Source organism: Anguilla rostrata, chromosome 3 (genome assembly GCF_018555375.3).
Source record: "Anguilla rostrata isolate EN2019 chromosome 3, ASM1855537v3, whole genome shotgun sequence".
Classification (NCBI taxonomy): Eukaryota; Metazoa; Chordata; class Actinopteri; order Anguilliformes; family Anguillidae; genus Anguilla; species Anguilla rostrata.
Window position 1 is genome coordinate 12,962,204 of NC_057935.1, and position 20,002 is coordinate 12,982,205.

At 47.9% G+C, this 20,002-nt stretch overlaps 1 protein-coding gene across 2 annotated transcripts in view; it reads right to left on the reverse strand.

The window, feature by feature from the left end:
- Nucleotides 1-917: 917 nt before the first annotated feature.
- The window catches only part of LOC135250230 (5-hydroxytryptamine receptor 2C-like), a 63,990-nt gene continuing 44,905 nt past the window's right edge, over nt 918-20,002 (reverse strand). For both annotated transcript variants that reach the window (XM_064326317.1, XM_064326318.1), the window contains 4 exons: nt 14,473-14,638; nt 12,121-12,814; nt 5,208-5,408; nt 918-3,595 (listed from right to left, as the gene is read on the reverse strand). In XM_064326317.1, coding sequence (XP_064182387.1) covers nt 2,685-3,595; nt 5,208-5,408; nt 12,121-12,511 — 1,503 coding nt within the window. In that variant the 5' untranslated portion in view covers nt 12,512-12,814; nt 14,473-14,638 and the 3' untranslated portion in view covers nt 918-2,684. The remainder of the gene's footprint in view (nt 3,596-5,207; nt 5,409-12,120; nt 12,815-14,472; nt 14,639-20,002) is intronic.

Consider the following 20,002-nt stretch of genomic DNA (forward strand, 5'->3'; position numbering starts at 1 on the left):
TAAACCTATCTTGTGTCTAGAGTGAAAGAAGACATGCAATACCCTGAGACTTTTGAATCTGTAGCGATAAAAAAATCACTCACAGTCCAAAGTATTGTCAACTTTATGTGGATTGAATGATATAGTTCACACCACACTCTCTTGTCTTTTGTACTTGTCTTTCTTACATTTGAAAAAAGTTAAGCAATGCGAGCTATTGTTACTGATGTACCTTAAAAAAATCAGTGCTTGCTAATTTTCATAAAGAACAAGGCTAAACATAAAGCTGCTCTGATACCTTATTTATTCATGTTTCACAAAGCATTTTGAGTGCATTGTATGCAATGCATGGCAGCATTATGTGACTCATTATTTTTTATTATTAAGGATTGCAGCCCTTCGGACATACTGCATTCATCAACAAAGTGGTATTATATGCTGGTGGCAACTATGAAGACCCTAACCCTAAAACATTAACACGGGCATACAGGTTAATCAGAGAGTACTTGCCAATCAGGGCCTATAGTTTATAAAAGACTAGATTATAAAAGATCAGTCAACTCATGGCATCACAAAGTAATGTAGCTCAGCAAGTACGTTCATAAAACAGCCACACTCGATATTTTTAAATGATGACGTTTCAAAGACGGTGACACACGTGTTGGTGATGCAAACACATACACATATAGTACACATACTCACTCACTCACTCTTGTCCTCCCTGCTCCCCCTCCCATTCTGCCTGTGGCCATTAGGAAAAAAACCGAAAATGGGAAAACATTGTGTGAAATGCCAATACACAAGCACACATAATAAATGGCTTGGAGGCAGAAGGAATTTGATTGGCAGCTATGATAAATAAAGTGTATATTGTACGATACATCGTGCACTGCAAAACCTGGATCTCTAGCCAATTAGATATTGAGGAAGAAAGTATCTCTGGAGACATCTTAACAAACCTTTAATAAATAAGTAGCAGCGTCACAAAAAAGAAAACCACTGTGCAGATGAATTAAACAGAAGAGCATATCATTGCACGACAAAAATATCCATATCCACACATCATGATAAGGGTAATGAGATTAAAAACACAGGCATTCACTACTTGTATATACACCGTTAAAATATACAGCTCAAATATGTGTATCTCTCTCAGACAGAGAGAGAGAGAGAGAGCAAATGTTTGTTCTTGCTTTTGATAACACACAGACTCAATACAAAATTGTCCCACAGATTCCTTTTATGCCGTTCTATTCTAGTTTTTTCATGTGTATGTGTTTGCTTCCTTTCAAACGATGTATAGCAACTGCCATAAGACCAGCACATTTGTTTGCCATGTTACATCTACAATGTGGCAGTCTGTGGCAGTTTGGATGGTGAGACGGTGAGAGATCTGTGTATGGCTCAATATCATTGTTCCAAAGGCAGCAAACAATTTAATGAAGACTTGCAACCCTTTGCAAGTCATGATTTTACCCCTTGTTTTGAATGCCCAAGCCAGAAGAAGAACCTACTAGTTTTGCTACTGCGAGTGGTAGAATGCCCCCCAGATTCCAAACAACCTGCTAACAAGAACAATATACACACTGGACTTCATTAAGGTTTTGTGCTGCTTGTCTTTTGGGTTGATAGCATTTTTCATTCATTTCCATCTGTATTGCTTGAGGCTGTGCATACAAATAGGGCGGAGTTTGAATGTGATTATTTTTTCTGTGGGAAATGGCTGTGGTGGTGAGTGGTCCAATCAGTTGTTGCGCTTCCTCATTCCTGTTCAGACCATGGGTGCAAGTGGTTAAGTAATTTGAGATCATTCACAAAAGATTCCAGTGAAACACTGTGGTAAAAAAACTAATCTACTACAGCTGCTGCCAGGTATCAATCCCTCTGGCTGTTTTTATCCAACAGCACTAATAACTCTCTAGGTTTATGTGGCAGGTTCACACTGTTTTATTTTCTTGTGAAACCATTCTGTACACTTGACAAAAATATTTTATTGTTACGGTGCTATACATTTGAAACATGTATAAGGTGTAATTTATACCTGCTATCACCTGAGGGTGCTGTGGTGCTGCAGTACTGGGCAGTATGGTATATAGCGTTTTATAGTTAAGGAGTCTGTTAGGCACCCTATTGGGATACATATATATATATATATATATATATATATATATATATATATATATAAGATGCAAAGCTAAATTAAAAGCTCTCTCTCATTGCATACAAAGAGGAACAAGCAAGTTTTTTGGCGAAGCAACTTTAATCCTTCACCTGCTCCTGGGATAAGCTGGAATTTTATTTTCCAAATGATGCACAATAGTACAATTTGTCAAACCGACTAATGTCAAGCTAAGTTCCTCTGGAATTTGGTGAGGGATAATGAGAGTATGAATATGTACACTGTTATTATTATTGTTACAGACAGATCAGGGGAAAGTCTCATGCTGGTAGTTCACCGTCCCCCTCAAGCTGTACCCTGTAATACAGACACACAAGGGGCCACTCTACAGGGGGATGGGCTCCAGTGTTACCACTGGGGGGCAGAAAGGAGTCATTCACACACAGCTGACACCCCCAGCTAATCAGATGCAGTTGTTGTGCACAGCCAATCACACGTAGCTGGTGTGCCTGGCCAATCAGATGCAATCGGTGAGCTTTGCTGGGCCGATCAGCTGCGAACAGCGAGCTCAGCTTAGCCATACATGTCATACGCAGCTGGTGAGCTCGGTGGGGGTGTGGCAGCTGTCAACGGATACCTCCGATATCCCAGGGTGCATCGGGCCATCGTCCAACTCCAGTCCGCCCGGCGGCGGGTTCCGGTCGCCGTTGCGGCAGTTGCTGTTGCGGTCCATGCCCTCCTTCCCGCCGAGCAAGGTGGGCGTGACCACCAGTGACGGACAGGGGGCCGGGGCGTGGAAGCGCCTGCGTCCGGCCCCGTCCCGGTACCTGCAGCGCAAGTAGCTGGAGAAGGCGTTGCGGTAGGTCTTGTTGAAGAGGGTGTAGACCAGCGGGTTGACGCCCGAGGAGATGTAGCCCACCCAGACGAAGACGTTGAGCAGCTCCCCCAGCAGGGGCTCGTTGCACGACCCGCTGCACAGCACGTACGTCACGTTGGTGATGAAGAACGGGCACCACATGACCAGGAAGAGGAAGAAGACCACGCCCAGCACCTTGGAGGCCCGCTTCTCGTTCTTGATGGCCTGCATCATGCCCCGCCTCCCGTGCCCGCTCAGGTCCCGCCCCGCGGGGGAGCTCAGCTGGGAGGGCGCCTCCGAGCTGGGGATGATGGAGATGCTGTTGGAGAGGGAGGAGGAGTGCGAGGGATCCCCCCGCAGGCAGTTGAGGCTGCTGCGCCGGGGCGGGGCCTGAGGGGGCGGGGCCAGCTGCAGGGCCTGCTGGGAGGAGGCGGAGCGGTCCTCGTACAGGAAGACGGTGGCCTGGCGCTGCAGCGCCTGCACGGTCAGGCAGTAGGTGACCACCATGATGACCAGCGGGATGAAGAACGCCACGAAGGAGCCCGCCAGCATGAAGTGCTCCTCGTTCAGCACGCAGCTCCCGTTGACGAACACCTTGGACTCGTTATGGAGCCCGATCACCGGGATGGGCATGGAGATCCCTGAGGAGGAGAAGGGAGGGAGGAGGGAGGGCAGCAGGAAGGAAGGGAGAGAGGGAGGGAGGATGAGGGAGAGAAAGAGAGGGTGAGAGAGTTGAAAAAAAGAGAGAGGGAAAGAGGAGGATGATGAAGGTAGAGAACGAGGAAAGGAGGAGTCAGAGGAGGGGGAATGTAGAAATTGCAGAGTTTGAGCACTACATTAAAATCTGCAAAAATGTTAATTATTAAATCTGAGGTGATAATAAAACACCCAGAACACGCAATGCCCTTTGTAAGATTGTGGACACAAGGACAAATTTTCCCATAGTTCAGAGGAACACTGCTCTGTTCAGTACAAAAATGTGTATGACCACTGACATTAATGCTCTTCCTGACTTGCTGTTATCTGTAGGATTTCAAAATCAATTGAATATGTATGCGTACTTGTCCTTGCCAATGAAACAAAGTGTCCCATCTTTCAAACTTCATTTTGAAGGACAGTGTACACAGCCAGTTCCATGCTTTTTACATTTTTCCAAGCATGATAGAACAGTAAAAATATTTTATTTTATTGACTGGTGAAAAGGTTGAATATCTTAAAGGTAACATCAGGTCTTTTGCTGATGTCATCTTTAATCTGTATTTTGCTGTTAACCCTTCTCTTCTAATGATGAATTATTTCCCAATTTTGATTTCCTTGCAGAAGGTACTCCATTCAATTTGGCAAGTTTAATTTGGCAGTGAGACTTTAAACGTACAATCTCAGGACTCTCAGGGCCGGATTAACACAAATTCACATTTTTGTTTTTGTTTGGGTGCCTCAGTCTTAAGTGAGATGCATCCTCTCGGAAAAGAAAGGGGACAGGCTTGCTTGAGGCTTGCTCGGAAAGAAGAAAAACCAGAGCCAGAGAAAAATAGCAGATTATTAGCGCTGTGGCCAAAAAGCCTGTGAGGACCAGAGGAAGTTCAGAGAAATAAGGAACGGGTCAGTGCTGTCACTTTGCTTTAAGGCCTCTCCGTAGGCAGGGCTGTTATGATTGGCGTCCCTGGGCATTCTGCGGAGCCGAAGACAGACGACCCAGAGGAACTACCTCTGTCACAGGGAGGACGTACTCGCGCACCTCCAAAAAGGAGAAAATATGTTGGCTTGAGAGCGACCCATGATTCACATCCCAAGTTTCCTGACAAACAGATCTTGAGTTTTCATCCTGTCAGCCTCTTAAAGCAATACTCAATCTGTTAAATTAAATAAATATTACATGTAATGATTGACGATGAAATGTCGCAACTATCTTGATATGAGTTTGCTCAGTTGATCACATTATTTTTAGGAAGGTTGGCACCCTTTTTCTTTGATTTGCATGTAAAAGAACTGCATGCTTACAAATGATCTCCGCTGGGCAGCGACTTCAACTATAGAGTGTGCAAAAAGGTCTGACCAAGGTACATTTAATGATTATACTTGCACTGGCACATGCATTATAAAAATAATAATTAAAAGCACAGCTTCTACTTTAATTCAAGCAGCTACCTGATGTAGCTTAACTAGATCTTGCAAGTAAACAGTGTTTTAATCTCGGTCTAATCAATGGTAGTGATCGTCTGTGCAGGACGTTTTGATACTCTGGTTCTTCACCTATGGAGATGGTCCAGACGGCAGCGATCTTCAGCATGGCCTTGGTGCGGGAGTTGAAGCGGCTGTGCTCGATGGGGTTGCGGATGGCCACGTATCGGTCCAGCGAGATGGCGCACAGGTGCATGATGGAGGCCGTGGAGAAGAGGACGTCCAGGTAAATCCAGATGGGGCAGAGGGCGTGGGGCAGGGGCCAGGCATAGTCTGAGCGGGGAACAAACAGACGGGCAAAGTTATGGACTCTATCACAGGATAAACAAGAGGATCTCAAGGATGGGAACTCTGGGGGTTTTCTAGAACAGGGCTTTAAATCTTGCTTTTTAGGTAAACAGTGAGCACTAGGTACCCTTTAGTGGTAGGAAAATGATGAGTATTGTTGGGCTGAATGTTATGTTATGATCCATTCCTGGCTTTTCCTGATTAATCAGGAAAAAATGATCGTCCGACCCTTAAATGTACCTGGGGCCACTAGCATCTGGCTTTATTGTAGGACATTCTCTCCTGTCATCAGCTGCCAAAGAGCACAAAAGCCTTTGATGCGTCTGTGCTTTTAGACATTCCAAGGTCATCTCTGCCTCGGGGCGAAACGAGGTCTGAGAAATCTGTATTTCCTGATTAATCAGGTGAAATCGCATCACCGAGGCTCCCGCCCCTGCAGAAGAAGGAGGACGGCGGGAGATTAGTCTCCAGCTGGGCCCTGGACAGGAACCGTGTGTAACAGAGCTGCTCTCAAACCACACCGCCGCTGCAGCAGATTGCGAGCGGGGATTTTCTCTCTCATCTCCACCACTCCATCTGCCCCCCCACACCCCCCCACCCCATCCACTACACCCTCCCCATTCACATTTCCCAGCTCTTCCCCCCCATACACAGGCTCCCAGTGATTAGAGCTTCTCAAATAAAATCAAAAGGAGCCAGGGTGGGGGTCTGGGGCTGATGAGGCTGTGACTGGATTATGGGACCTGGGGGAGTTGGAGGTTGGGGACATTTTGTGGGAGGGAGGGTGGGAGGTGAGGGAGGGGCATAATCGTACATCTCCACCGTCAGGATTATTGTTTCCCTTTCCTGCGTAAGAGCGCTCCACGTGCGAGAGATCCAGGCACACGGGCAGACGCACCAGATGCTGGCCGGATACGCGTTTCACCGCATGACTCAGTCAGACGGACGGACGGCGGCGGTCGTTTTGGCGGCTGGCGGCAGCGCTGGCGCGAAGACGGATGCGCGTCAGAGACGCGTGCCCTTTCGACGCGTCGCTCCGTCACTCCGCGTAATCAGCGCCGGAGAAAGCGGCCCTCCATCCAAGGGCGCGTGTCACGCGCACCCGCTCGGCGAGGCTGCGAGCCGGCGCAACCAATCGCTGCGGCGCCGTGCTGAGCGCCAGAGGCTACGGCCATTGATTTTTTTTTTTCCCCCGCTCGTCGGCTATCTGCTCGGAGCGCTGTTCGTATATTCCCTGCCATGCCCGGAGCCGCATAGTAATGAACAGGCAGCACTTTTCCTTTCACCTCAAGGAGGTTTCCCAGCTCGTTATGGGCTAATTTATGCCCCCGAGCATTTGCTGAGCATCCGGAACCATCTTCATTAAACATGTTTTGTACTTATAATGGACCAAGGTGCGTGCGTGTGTGTATTTATATATAATATATTCATGTACACATTACATGCATTCTATATTATACATGGTACATTGTACACATTCAGGGGTGTTGGAAAGGGGCGGGTCCAGGGAGCTTAACAAATTATGACTTTTTTAATCCATTGTCATAACGTGGGAGGAGAAGCTGATTTCCATTTATGCACACACGTGCACACACGCACACACACGCACACACACACACACACACACACACACAGTGTGATGACATAAAGCACAGTGTTTGTGTAACATTGTAGGTCACTCAGATTGAGGCCACCACATGGCGTCTGCCGGCCTCCACACCGTCAGTGCCCTGCGGGCGCAACGCCATCACTGAAATTCCCGGTTCTCTGCGCAGAAACAATCCCAAAAATCAGCTTCATTTCTACAGCCAATGAGCTGCAGATAATTACAATAAATGAGCAGGGAGCATTTCTACAATTGAGCATTCTGTATCTACAGGGAGCGGCACTGAAATCCATAATAAACCTAACAACTGATCAATTTATCAGAGCTGAGCCCGCGATCGGACACGTTATTCCAAATAACTCCTGATTCTGTTTTCACGGCGAATGCGCAATATGCTGGCTCGGCGCAGTGTGTGTTTCCAGACACTGCAGAAGGTGGTAATGCTGTCTTCGCACCTCCGTGGCAGAGGGTCGGTGCCGTGCAGTTTACTCGACTAAAAAAATGGCTTTTCTTTCCCCGGCTGTTCTGCCCCACCGGCGCAAGCTTCATACAACACTGCACCACATCGTCTGTTAACATGAAACCGGCAGCCAGATCCCTCGCGCTGCTGAGAAACATGCATGCTCTCCAAACCACGTCAGGCATGACGACGGCATGTTTTCCCTCCCTCTCTTTCACACGGTCACAAATACAGTATTAGTTTACACACCAGCACACACGCGTGCACAGACGAGTACGCACACACACACTCACACGCATAAATGGCCAAGCACACACACACGCACACGCGCACATTCACACATGATGCACATACAGAAGCACATACACACACACAAGCACACAAACACTCGCAGGCACCAAGAACACCCCGTCTCTATCAGCACACAGGCAGCCTGCAGGATTTTTAACTTGGGCCCCGGCCATTGTACCAATACAGCAGCGAACACCCCCTCACTCCAGATCCTGTTCCATCGCTGTCAGTATCGTTTCCTGCCAACCGTTTCATCCCAGAAATTGGGCGCGCTACATGTTCTCCATGTTTGGCAGATAAAGAGAATTCTCTCCTTGTTTTCGAGCATAATGTGCTCTGTATCTAATGTCTTAGGGTAGGCCTACTTATTCAAATCAAAAACGGATTTGACATGATATTTTTCTCTATCGTAAATCACCTAATCCCTCTCGGCTCTCTCCCCCCCCCTCCCCATTTTGAATTGATATGCATCCATTCCTGTTGATGACTTGTAGAACGAACACGTAAACAGCAGATAATCCGGGTGATAAATTAAATTGAATCGACCCCTCGGTCACTAAAGCCTAAAGCAGTCATATCCCGGCTTTTATTTGGTCAGATAACAGCCTGCCGCCTTTTGTGTGCCCTCCGACTCTCCATAGACAGGCAGCCGCATGTTTTTTCTCCCAAAGCCTGCAGCAGTAACGTGTGGACCGGGGGAGATAGCGGGCGGACGGAATAAACGAGGGGGGGGGGCGGGGGGTGGGGCGGGGACAGGCGAGTCCCACTGACTGGCATGGCCAAACCTCTGGAACTCTCATAATTTAGCCAGGGAATCCAGAGTCCATTCAGAACGATGTCTATCCTGGCATCCGCCAATAAGTGAGCCGTTTGACGCATCCACCGCCCCCCGCCTCCGCCTCCCCCCCCCCCCACTCGCTGCACTCGAGGGAACGTGATGAGATTGAATAAAGCAGAGTTTGAATGACTTCCTGAGGCTCCCATATAGGTGCAGGATATAAAGAAAGGGATGCAAGAATGGGGGTGGGGGGGGGGAGTGGTGATGGGGGGTGCAGTGGAGATAGGAGCGCTGTTGTCATGCCGATGTAAGGCGAGGCTCAGAGTCGGTACACTGTCAATGTGCTGCATTGCCTCTCTCCGATAGCTTTGAAAGCTTTGAACTAATTCAGAGGCTGACTGAAGACATCCCATAATACGGATATGTCTGTCTGTCCACCTTTTCTCTCCATCTGGATGCACTTGTATCTGTCCTGTTAAGATATATTTCCAATCCTTTCGTGATTCATACAGTTCAGTTAAAGCTAGAATGCACAGTAGGGAGTATATTCATTTTGGACTGTAAGCTTTGTGTTCAATACATTTTAGGAGGTAAAACATGCAAATCATCAAAATAATACATTATTATAAGGGTGAGAAGGAGGCTATCATAGAGGTGAATATGATCACAGATTCTCTAGACCCACCAGATTATGCGCTACATTTTCTTCATATTGGACCTTAAACCACCCTTTTAATTCTAGCTAGACATATACCTTTTTAATATTCATGAACTGGTAGGACCAAGTACAAGGCAGCAATGCATGTTTTATAATGGATGCTCTATAGCACTGAAGACACCTGTTACCAACTGTCAACCCTCCGTCAATGGGGAGGGGAAAGGACAGTTGGAATTGCTAGAGCTGACCTGATCTGAATAGTGTACTGGTGTATGGAATCTGTGGTACAATGCGTATCTATGAATCGGTGCAGATTTTGCAAACTCACCGGATACTCTGCTCCTGTGTTCCTTTTGTCCTCTCTGCTTCTTAAAAATAGCACGTTCTGGTTGGTAACAGGAGTTTCTGGCACTGTATTGTATTACTGACCTCCACTGCAGCACTAATGCACTCGGTCACACCCCATCATGAATATTCATGAAATGCACCAATTGTGATGTTCAAACGTCATTGGAAGGGCTACGGGACGTTCAGCGTCAAAAAAATATGGAACTGAGCATCTGGTGGATCTGCAAAGTCTCTGATGGGGCTTCCGGAAACTGCAGCTGCTAACCGGAGAACCTCCGGTCATCGCAAAGCTGCAAATCCATTAGTCAGCGCAGGGCCATAGAGCTTCCTTCCTCTTCCCAGAGGATTTGGGAAGAGGAAGGAAGAATTTCAGCTTCGCAGGAGGAAGACAGAAAAGACACTCCTTTCCATACCAGAAAGTCCAGACCTAGACTAGCCTAGCCTAGCCTGCATCCCCGCGTGCAGTACAGTCCTGTGGATGGCAAGCAGGTGCCGATTGGCTCCAAGCAGAATAGAGGCCTCCATATTTTTAATGGCTGACTGTGAGGCTATTGTCCACATGATTGTGTGTTTGTAATCACAGATACTGGAACAACAGACTCACCAGAAAACAATCTATGAAACTTAGGGATGTGGATTTACAAAAGGATGTCTTGTTTTCTAATTTTTCAAAAAAAAAAAAAAATCTAATTAATGTTATTATAAAATCACAGTATTTTCAGCCTGCAAGCTTAATGGCCCATCTGAATAATGAGCTATGTAACGAGCTAAAACAGTGCTGGCGTTGGTATTGACTGTTGAATATATGACCTGCACTACCATTCATTCACAGCATCAAAAACATACGAGAAAGTGTAAAAAAAACTGTATTTGATCTTTAAGTGGCAAAAAAAAGGTATGAAAATTGCAGACCTTTAAAACGATCAATATGACACAACCGGAAAAAGAAAAGAAAAAGAAATGACACATGAAAGTGTATGGGGAAAGAATAATATTGTGCCACTACCTAGCCCTTCTTCCAAAGTGCAAGGAAAATTACCTACTTGGAAAAAAAAGGTGTGCAAAGACTTTAGCCAATCAATGCCTTGAATTCAGTGCTTAAGAGCCGAAACACTCTGGAGACCAGCAGATACTGCATCCCTGGGTGTGAGTTCACTTCTGCAATGCGGTGATCCCAAACTCTTGCCCACTGTAGCAGTGCTATGCGTACTACCTAGGTTCTCACAATAGAGATATCATGGGAATTAGCTGTTCAACATTAGCGTGGCACGCACTAATGATGACGGAATGAGGTAATGGGTGGAGTTTTCGTTATGTCACTTTGGATAAACAGCGTTTGCCAAATAAACGTAATGTAATGTGATGGAATGGAGCAACAATGTGAAAACCAACATCTCTGGGAGAAGGATCAGGCTGTGTTTGCCCAGGGTACCCTCCGTATAGGATGTTGATGAGGGAGATGGGCTGTGTTTGCCCAGGGTACCCACCTTATAGGATGTTGATGAGGGAGATGGGCTGTGTTTGCCCAGGGTACCCTCCGTATAGGATGTTGATGAGGGAGATGGGCTGTGTTCGCCCAGGGTAACCACCGTACAGGATGTTGATGAGGGAGATGGGCTGTGTTTGCCCAGGGTACCCACCGTACAGGATGTTGATGAGGGAGATGGGCTGTGTTTGCCCAGGGTACCCACCGTACAGGATGTTGATGAGGGAGATGGGCTGTGTTTGCCCAGGGTAACCACCGTACAGGATGTTGATGAGGGAGATGGGCTGTGTTTGCCCAGGGTACCCACCGTACAGGATGTTGATGAGGGAGATGGGCTGTGTTTGCCCAGGGTACCCACCGTACAGGATGTTGATGAGGGAGATGGGCTGTGTTTGCCCAGGGTACCCACCGTACAGGATGTTGATGAGGAGATGGGCTGTGTTTGCCCAGGGTACCCACCGTATAGGATGTTGATGAGGGAGATGGGCTGTGTTTGCCCAGGGTAACCACCGTACAGGATGTTGATGAGGGAGATGGGCTGTGTTTGCCCAGGGTACCCACCGTACAGGATGTTGATGAGGGAGATGGGCTGTGTTTGCCCAGGGTACCCACCGTACAGGATGTTGATGAGGGAGATGGGCTGTGTTTGCCCAGGGTAACCACCGTACAGGATGTTGATGAGGGAGATGGGCTGTGTTTGCCCAGGGTACCCACCGTACAGGATGTTGATGAGGAGATGGGCTGTGTTTGCCCAGGGTACCCACCGTACAGGATGTTGATGAGGGAGATGGGCTGTGTTTGCCCAGGGTACCCACCGTATAGGATGTTGATGAGGGAGATGGGCTGTGTTTGCCCAGGGTAACCACCGTACAGGATGTTGATGAGGGAGATGGGCTGTGTTTGCCCAGGGTAACCACCGTACAGGATGTTGATGAGGGAGATGGGCTGTGTTTGCCCAGGGTACCCACCGTATAGGATGTTGATGAGGGAGATGGGCTGTGTTTGCCCAGGGTACCCACCGTACAGGATGTTGATGAGGGAGATGGGCTGTGTTTGCCCAGGGTACCCACCGTATAGGATGTTGATGAGGGAGATGGGCATGACCAGGATGCCCACCAGCATGTCGGCCACGGCCAGCGAGCGCAGGAAGAAGTTGGTGGCGTTCTGCAGCTTCTTCTCCAGCGACACCGCCAGGATGACCAGGATGTTTCCGCCGATGGTGAGGAAGATGATGACGAGGATCAGCAGGGCCGGCCAGTTCTTCTCCTTGAGGGGCTCCCGGGAGATGGCGTGGGCCTCGGCCGAGAGGTTGCCCCCCGAGTCGGCCCCGTGGAGGCTCTGGTTCAGGCCGACCGACATGTTCCCGGGCCAGGCCGCCCACCCCCCGTACAGGCCGACATCCAGGGAGGCCGTGGTGGAGCCGAACCCGCCCAGCAGCGGTCCGTTGGGGCCGCCCATCATTGGACGGTGCCTGTGCCTGCTACTGTGCCTCCCGCCACAGGGGAGCAGCAGAGAGCCCGGCCAGTACTAAAAGCTCATTCAGTGCCACTGTAGGGACCTGTGGTTGGAGGGGGAGGTGCCAGGCGCTATCCGAAGTTACAGAATGTATTTTTTTTTTTCTGTTGTTCCTTTAGGAGTCATACATGAAAAAGAAGCTTCATCAAGGGTTCACAGCACCGTTGTGTTTCCCTCTGTTTTCTCTTCTTGGATTCTTTATTGTGGATGTCCTTCCTTTGAGACTTCAGTCTTTGACTTAAGCAGAGGCTAAACATAAATGAGAAGAATGAATAAGTAAATACATACTGGTAAAAAGAAAGAAGCTTATCTACTACAGTGCCGCAGTCCACAAGCTGGCTGTTACCATAGTAAATCTTAAGGTGGATGTTTTTTTAAAAGGTTGAATTTGTAACCAAAAACATAATTAAGCTTTAAATTTTTTATCATCACATACAAAATCGTACATTTTATTTGATAATTCGTCTATTTGTGCTCTGTTACTGTCCTACTTCTGAAATTGTGTGCTTGTGAAATATTTTAAAGTGAAGTTGTATTAAAAGCGGCAGCCTAAAACGCCGCATAAAAAGCAGGAGCCACGGATTTAGCAGTATTCCGATAAGAAATGTGAAACCTCGCAGACAGTGAACTTAAATCCCTTCACACGGACTTTTCCATTCATCAGCATGCGGTGTTTTTTTCAGCTTGATTTACAGATTTTCCACAGCACTCTCAGAAGACAGCTATTTTGGGTCAGAGACTCCCTCCAACCACCCCCCCCCCCACCTCCCGCCCCCACCTCCACCCCCCATCCCCTCTGCATTCCTCTCCAGGCCTCTGCCAGGTGAGTCAGGCGTCCGAATGAGCTCCAGCAGACTCCAGGGGCAGGGGAAGGGCCAGGAGGCAGAAAGCTCCCGCGCAGAGACGCTAGGGCCACCCACGCATTAAGGCCGTTAGAATAATGCATGATGGCGTGTACATGCTGTTCGGCCCGACTTGGCTCGTAACGTTCCTGCAGTCAAGAGCGGAGCGGTCAAGCCTGGTCCTGGAGCGCCAGAGCTATTTCTGAGTTTTGTTCCATCCATATTTAGAAGCTGTGTAGTATAAAAGTAAGGAACTGGCCTTGTAACCTAAAAGTCACAGGTTTGATTCCCGGGTAGGACACCGCCTAAGCAAGGTACTTAAACTGTACTGCTTCAGTATATATCTAGCTGTATAATTATAAATGCTATGTTCATTTGTCATCTATACCTGCTTCTTCCTGGTCAGGGTCGCTGATGGTTCTGGAGCCTATTCCAGCATGCACTGGGCGAGAGGCAGGCATACACCCTGAACAGGTCCCCAATCTATCACAGGGCACACACACCATTCACTCACACACTCATACCTATGGGAAATTTAAAATCTCCAATTAGCCCACCAGTCTTGTGGAAGGAAACTAAAGTACCCAGAGGAAACCCACATGGACATGGGAAGAACATGCAAACTCCACACGGAAAAGATTCTAGCACCTTCTTGCTGTGAGGCGGCAGTGCTACCCACTGCACCACCGTGCCGTCCTTAAAAAGTTTGAATAATAAGAGCCTGTAATGTAATGCAGTTATAGGTCTGGATGGAGCAAAAACATGAAACATCTTGGGCACTTCTGAACCAGGGTTCCCTGCCCCTGCTACTGAGTGTGTCCAGCACTGCATCAAGCATAGAGTTAAACACTCTTAAGCATCTCTGCCTCTTCTAAATGACAGGTCTGTGTATTGAAAACTCTGAATAAATAGGGTTCCTGATATTAACACGGAATTTAAAGTACCTTTAATTAAGTAAATTCCCTCCTACATCCAATTTATTCCCCTGACATAGCTTAACCTAGAAAGTCTGAAATTGAACACTACAAATATGAATAAGGCAGAGTTTATGGACTCCTTACTTACCTCTCCATGTTGGGGTGGTTTGATTATTGTACTGTCCTGAGCAGAGTTTTCCTTAATCTCATACCCCTCTGGTGTCCCTCTTCTATGCAAAGCCAGCTTTGAAGGGCGGGGCGGGGGCGGGCAAAAACCATCGGACAGGGGCACAGAGAGCATCCCTGGAGATTGCCTGGAGATAGGGGCAGAGAGACCAAGGGGTAAACGACAGGAACCAAAAACCTCTCTCATATCAGCACGGGAAACCACCGAGCTGCACAGTGGGACTAGCACTCCGCTTTTGACTCATGAGTCATGAGTCTCCCTAGAACAATCTCGGCCTTGTGCGATGAATTCCGTGGGTCTGAGCGGGTTCAGCGAGGGGCAAGGCGGCTTGGGGTGGCGGGATTCAGCGGGAGACTGGATGCAGGGTGGGGAAACTGTGGTCCTCAGGGACGTAAATCCTCCACTGGGGGATTTATCACTATTGATGAGGATTAACTGCTGTAGAGGTTGGCTTTATCAGTAGAGAGAGGGAATGTTACAATTGTAGATAGAGGCTGTACCAGTGGAGTATACTATTCTATATCGAAGGTGGGTGGGGGGGGGAGGGGTGGTGTATCAGAGCAGAGGTAAAACTGAATAAGGAATAAGATGCCCATTGAGGTAGTGCAGTAGATGGAGCTATGCTAGGGCTCGAAATGAAAAGAAACTAAAACTGTTCACTGGTTTGCATTTCTTTTAGTTTAATAAAAGGTGCCTACAATGTAGATAAGCCATGGTGATGATAACAGACCCTTATTAATTTCATAACAATGCCTTTTCCGTTTGTCCTTGTTACCTATCACAAAAAAGGGAAAGCCCTTTTTATCTTCCCTTTGACAGGAGTATGTTTAGACTTGGGTAGGAAATGGATAAAGAAGAGCTTGAGTGTTCTGTCAAACTATCCCCAGACACATCGGCAAGGCATACGGCTCAGGTCCAGAGCAGCGCTATTAGAAAGTTTCCCGTCTGTCTCCTTGGCATGTGAGAGGCCAGATATTCTCTGTCTGTCAGACAAGGCTCTAGAGTGTGTGAAATGGGGGGGGGGATGATGGGGGGAGGGGGGAGGGAGTGCGTGGCACTGTCAGGAAAGGCTTATGAGACACTGGGGAGGATCCCTCTACATTCCGCAAAGAAAAGACAAATTAAAAAAACCAATACGTACATGCTAGATTGGCTACCTGGGTGGCCACAAACCACCCCCAATCACCCCCCTCCCCACTTCGACTGATGGATGGAAGAATTGCTCCCTCACCATGAGAGGAATGAAAAAAACTAGGTGACTTATCGGGGAGAGGCCAATAATTCTGTGTGAGAGACTGTGAGTGCAGGAGAGGCTTTTACTGTTGTCTCGAGGCTTGTTCTATTAAAGCAGCTCACTGAAACAAAATTAATGAGTCTGCCATTAGAACACTTGGTTTGCTGGATAGCAACTTGCTAACAAACTGCGTAATTTAGGCCAAATTCAATAAATTTAACTTTCCCCTAAATCTGTCTGTGGGCAGGCGAGACGTCTCAGTGTGAAGCAACAGTTTTAAGGCAACAACACTGGATGAAACGAGTATTGCACATCTGTGCATAGCAGATTTTAACCATCTTCTGAACCTCCATATTAGCAAAGCATAAGGATAATATCATTCACTGATGCGAGTTGAGGAGGAAGATCAAGATGAACAGACATAGAGTAGATAGAGAGAGTACAAGTCAGGATAAGAGATGGTCAGAAAGTGCCCCAGCCAATCAGATCCATAACAGGAAATCGGCTGCCGCCAATCAGATTACAGCGCGCCTTTGCCAGGAAAACTTTCCAGAAGCTTGATCAGAGGTTGAGCGTCCGGAATCAAAACCACCTCTGTGTTTTAACAAGGCTGAAAAGCACCTCCAGGGGTTCAACTGCGCAATATATATATATAGTTTGATATAGGATGATAAAATAGCTTAAAACCATTAAGGTTATGATTGTATTTCTCTTCTTTATTCATAGTTAAATGGTCACTGTTATTGCCACTGTGTAAAACATAGGCTTTGTCTCATAAACCTTTAACAAGGTAGATTATCTTTACAACGACCAAACTGCCTCCTTCCCACCCCCCCACCAAAACAAGACTGCAGTACAGCTTCAGTACCAACCACATGCATATTAATGCTAGTAATGCAATCTCTGATAAAAAAAAATCAGGCTCAACCACCATTGGTGTGTGAACTGGAATGGGCCTTGACTTAACTACCATGAAAAGCAAGCCATTTATAAAAAGTGTCACTGATTGCCTAATTTCAAAAAAGGAGAGATAGAAAGATACCTGCCTGTGTCTTTAATATACGCTGCAAATCTCTGAGGTTAGGTTTTTTGTTGAAAATTTGGGGAAATGAATCATGTCTAGCCAACAAAAACCGTGTTTACAGGGATACTGTGCCTTCAGTTTTCACTCATGAGCATCAATATTAATGAGCATTTTACAAATTGACATTTCCCGCCAGCCTTTAATTTGGAGGCAAGGCGACGAGACAGTGTTCCGCATGCCCTCGTAAATTAAAGCGGGAACATAACTCAGCTATCGCACACATCTCCCTCGCTTCCTGGTGATGTCATTCACTGTAACTGTAAAGGGCATCGGAAAAAAAAAAGTCACGGGACAATGAATTGTATGCATTATTAATCACCAACGCTATCATAGAGGAAATACAACACTAATTTGACAACAATAAAGGAACTATAATACTAATACCCCTATCAAAGCAGATACAACTGTAATATCATTGCCACAAAGAAAAAAAGGAAGTATTTGTCCAAGGGGAAAGGGAAGAGGTGCCAAACAGCTTCCTGTGTCTCTGCAAAACATTCAATAAAGGTCCCGCTGTACAAGCTAAGGGCCACACTTCTGCAGGACCTAATGGGAGCAGACCAAAGCCACCTTCTCTGGGATCTAAGCCTGCACGGTTTAATTCGCCCTGATTGCCCGGGGGCGGGATTTACGGCTGTGCTCGTCTCCGCTTGTTATTTTCAGCGGCATGGGGGGGGGGGGGGGGGGGGGCGCTGGAGAGCTCAGCCATCGTCAGACATCGAAATAGCAGGGCAAGCCATTTTTCAGACTCGTATGGACACCTCCCCTCTGCAAATGAGAAAGGGTGTTTGTGTGACTAATGCAACAAGGCTGATGATTAGCAGGTGAGTCAGAGGTTGCAGCCAATAAGGTTATTTGTTCTTCATCTGGTCGCTCGTCAACCCCACCCCCCTGCCACCCGCCGACACACAAACAAATGCACGCGCAAACATCTGCAATCCTGATTACAGGAGTGAGTCACTGCAGCGACCTTTGACAGAAAGCCAGTGAAAGTCCGCATGAAAGAACACCAATCAGAAGGGCAGAATACGAGCAGCGCGTAAAGGTGCGCTGGAAGCCGAGGGGTGGGGGCGAGGGCGAGGAGTCACCCGCAAAAATATTTGCGCAGAAGAAAATTGCCTGTACTCCCATCTGACAGGCGGACAGGGGGAGTGACCGAGGCTCTGAGACTCCGGCTCTGGCGGTTACTGCAGCAGCGTGATAACAAGTGGGGGAGGGGGCGGGGTCAGAAGCTAACCAGCACTCCAGCGTCTGATTGCTGTCAAAGCGCCTCGCGTCTCACATAGAGATTTGCTCACGCAGGAGGGAGCGTTCGTGTGCATGCCATTCACGTCTCCACTCAGGAAAAACCCCGCTTCTTCTTCTGACATCAGCGGCTGAACCCGGGTCAATAATCACCTGAAACCCTTTGACACAATTTACCAACAGTTTTAAAAGAGCATTATATATGGTCACCTAAATTCAGAAATCTTTTTTTCAGATGATATTACTTTGGTTAGCGGTATGGTTTGTCGAAGACTCCCAGGGGATCTGCAGGAGCGGTTTGGTAACTGTGTCAGCATCTAAAGACTTAAAGCGTTGCAAACACAGATTTGACCCAGGTGTAGGTCGCTGTGGCCAGTCTAATGGTCAGTCCACCCCCCCCCCCCAGCCCCCCAGTGGGTGTGGTGACTGCTACATGGCCCCTGAGTGGAGTAAAGCTAGCGCATCGGGGGCACAGATGGAGGAGGCCAAGCCCCTGTTACCTCTCTTACTCCCCTCCTGGGGAGACACCTCTGGTCCACAGTCAGGAACATCTGGCCAGCTCATCGTTTCACAAAGGCTCTCTGACCTTGGGGGGGTATGTGTGTGGTGTGGAGGTAGTAATCTCAGTGCAAATCCGCTTATCAACCCCAACCCCCCCAGCACTGCCTAAGGGGGCTTAAAGGAGTCACATCTGTCCAGGGAAGGAACAGTAGAAACAGCAGGCCACACTTCCCCCTTTTCAAAGGTCATCCACGCTGCCAAAAGGTCGCCAGAGCAGCAAGCCGGGTCTGATGGAGCAAGAGTTAAATCCATGGCGGTGCTCAAACTTAGTATAGTGGGGGCTGTGCTCTAACCCAGCACAGTGAGGGCTGTGTTCAAACCCAGCACAGTGAGGGCTGTGCTCTAACCCAGCACAGTGAGGCCTGTGCTCTATCCCAGTGCAATGAGAGCTGTGCTCTAACCCAGTGCAGTTAGGGCTGTGCTCCAACCCAGCACAGTGAGTGTTCTGCCCCAACCCAGCACAGTGAGGGCTGTGTTCAAACCCAGCATAATGAGGGCTATGCTCAAACCCAGCACAGTGAGGGCTGTACTCCAACCCAGCACAGTGAGGGCTGTGCCCCAACCCAGCACAGTGAGGGCTGTGCTCTAACCCAGCACAGTGAGGGCTGTGCCCCAACCCAGCGCAGTTAGGGCTGTGCTCTAACCCAGCACAGTGACAGTGCTGGAACAAGAGCTGGTTCAGACCCTCAAAGTCCCATATTAATCAGTGGCAGGCAAGGCGACAGACCCCACCCCACCCCACCCTTAGGGACACCAACTGACACCCCCTCTCCCAGAGTTAAGCACATCCGGATTACACTTACTGCACACAAATGAATTCATCAGGGATAAAATAAATGGCAATAACGGAAGCACCGTGGGCCAAATCCTGTAATAAAATGAATAAAAAAATCAAAACAAAGCGAGATCATACCTCACCATGCATGCCTGCCTATTCCCTCTCTCAACCTGGGAAAGTAAATTAACAGATGCAGATTCAGCACTACAGAGAAGAGGGTGCTGGTAGATTAGGCATGCCACCCTCATGGGCACAAGATGGTTTATGCTTCTCAGATGGTGCCCCTTCAATTAGAAGTGGTTCCACCAGCTCAGCACTCAGTAATTGAAAAAGCCAAAAACTGTAAATCTATGGCTTTGCTATTCAAGTTGGCTTTTTGCTTATTCACCAGCCGATTTGTCTCCCCAGGCTCAGCTGAGTTATGTTTGGCCATTTCTGGTTCGGAATTATTTGGTGATTTCCTGGGGGAAAAAACATCTTCCGACTCCCGAGGCTCACAGGAACCTCTTTAATTCTCCTGCCTCTGGGAAGACCTCCAGTAGGGGTTTTCAAGACACTTTCTCTTGCACAGATAGGATTCCAGTGAGTA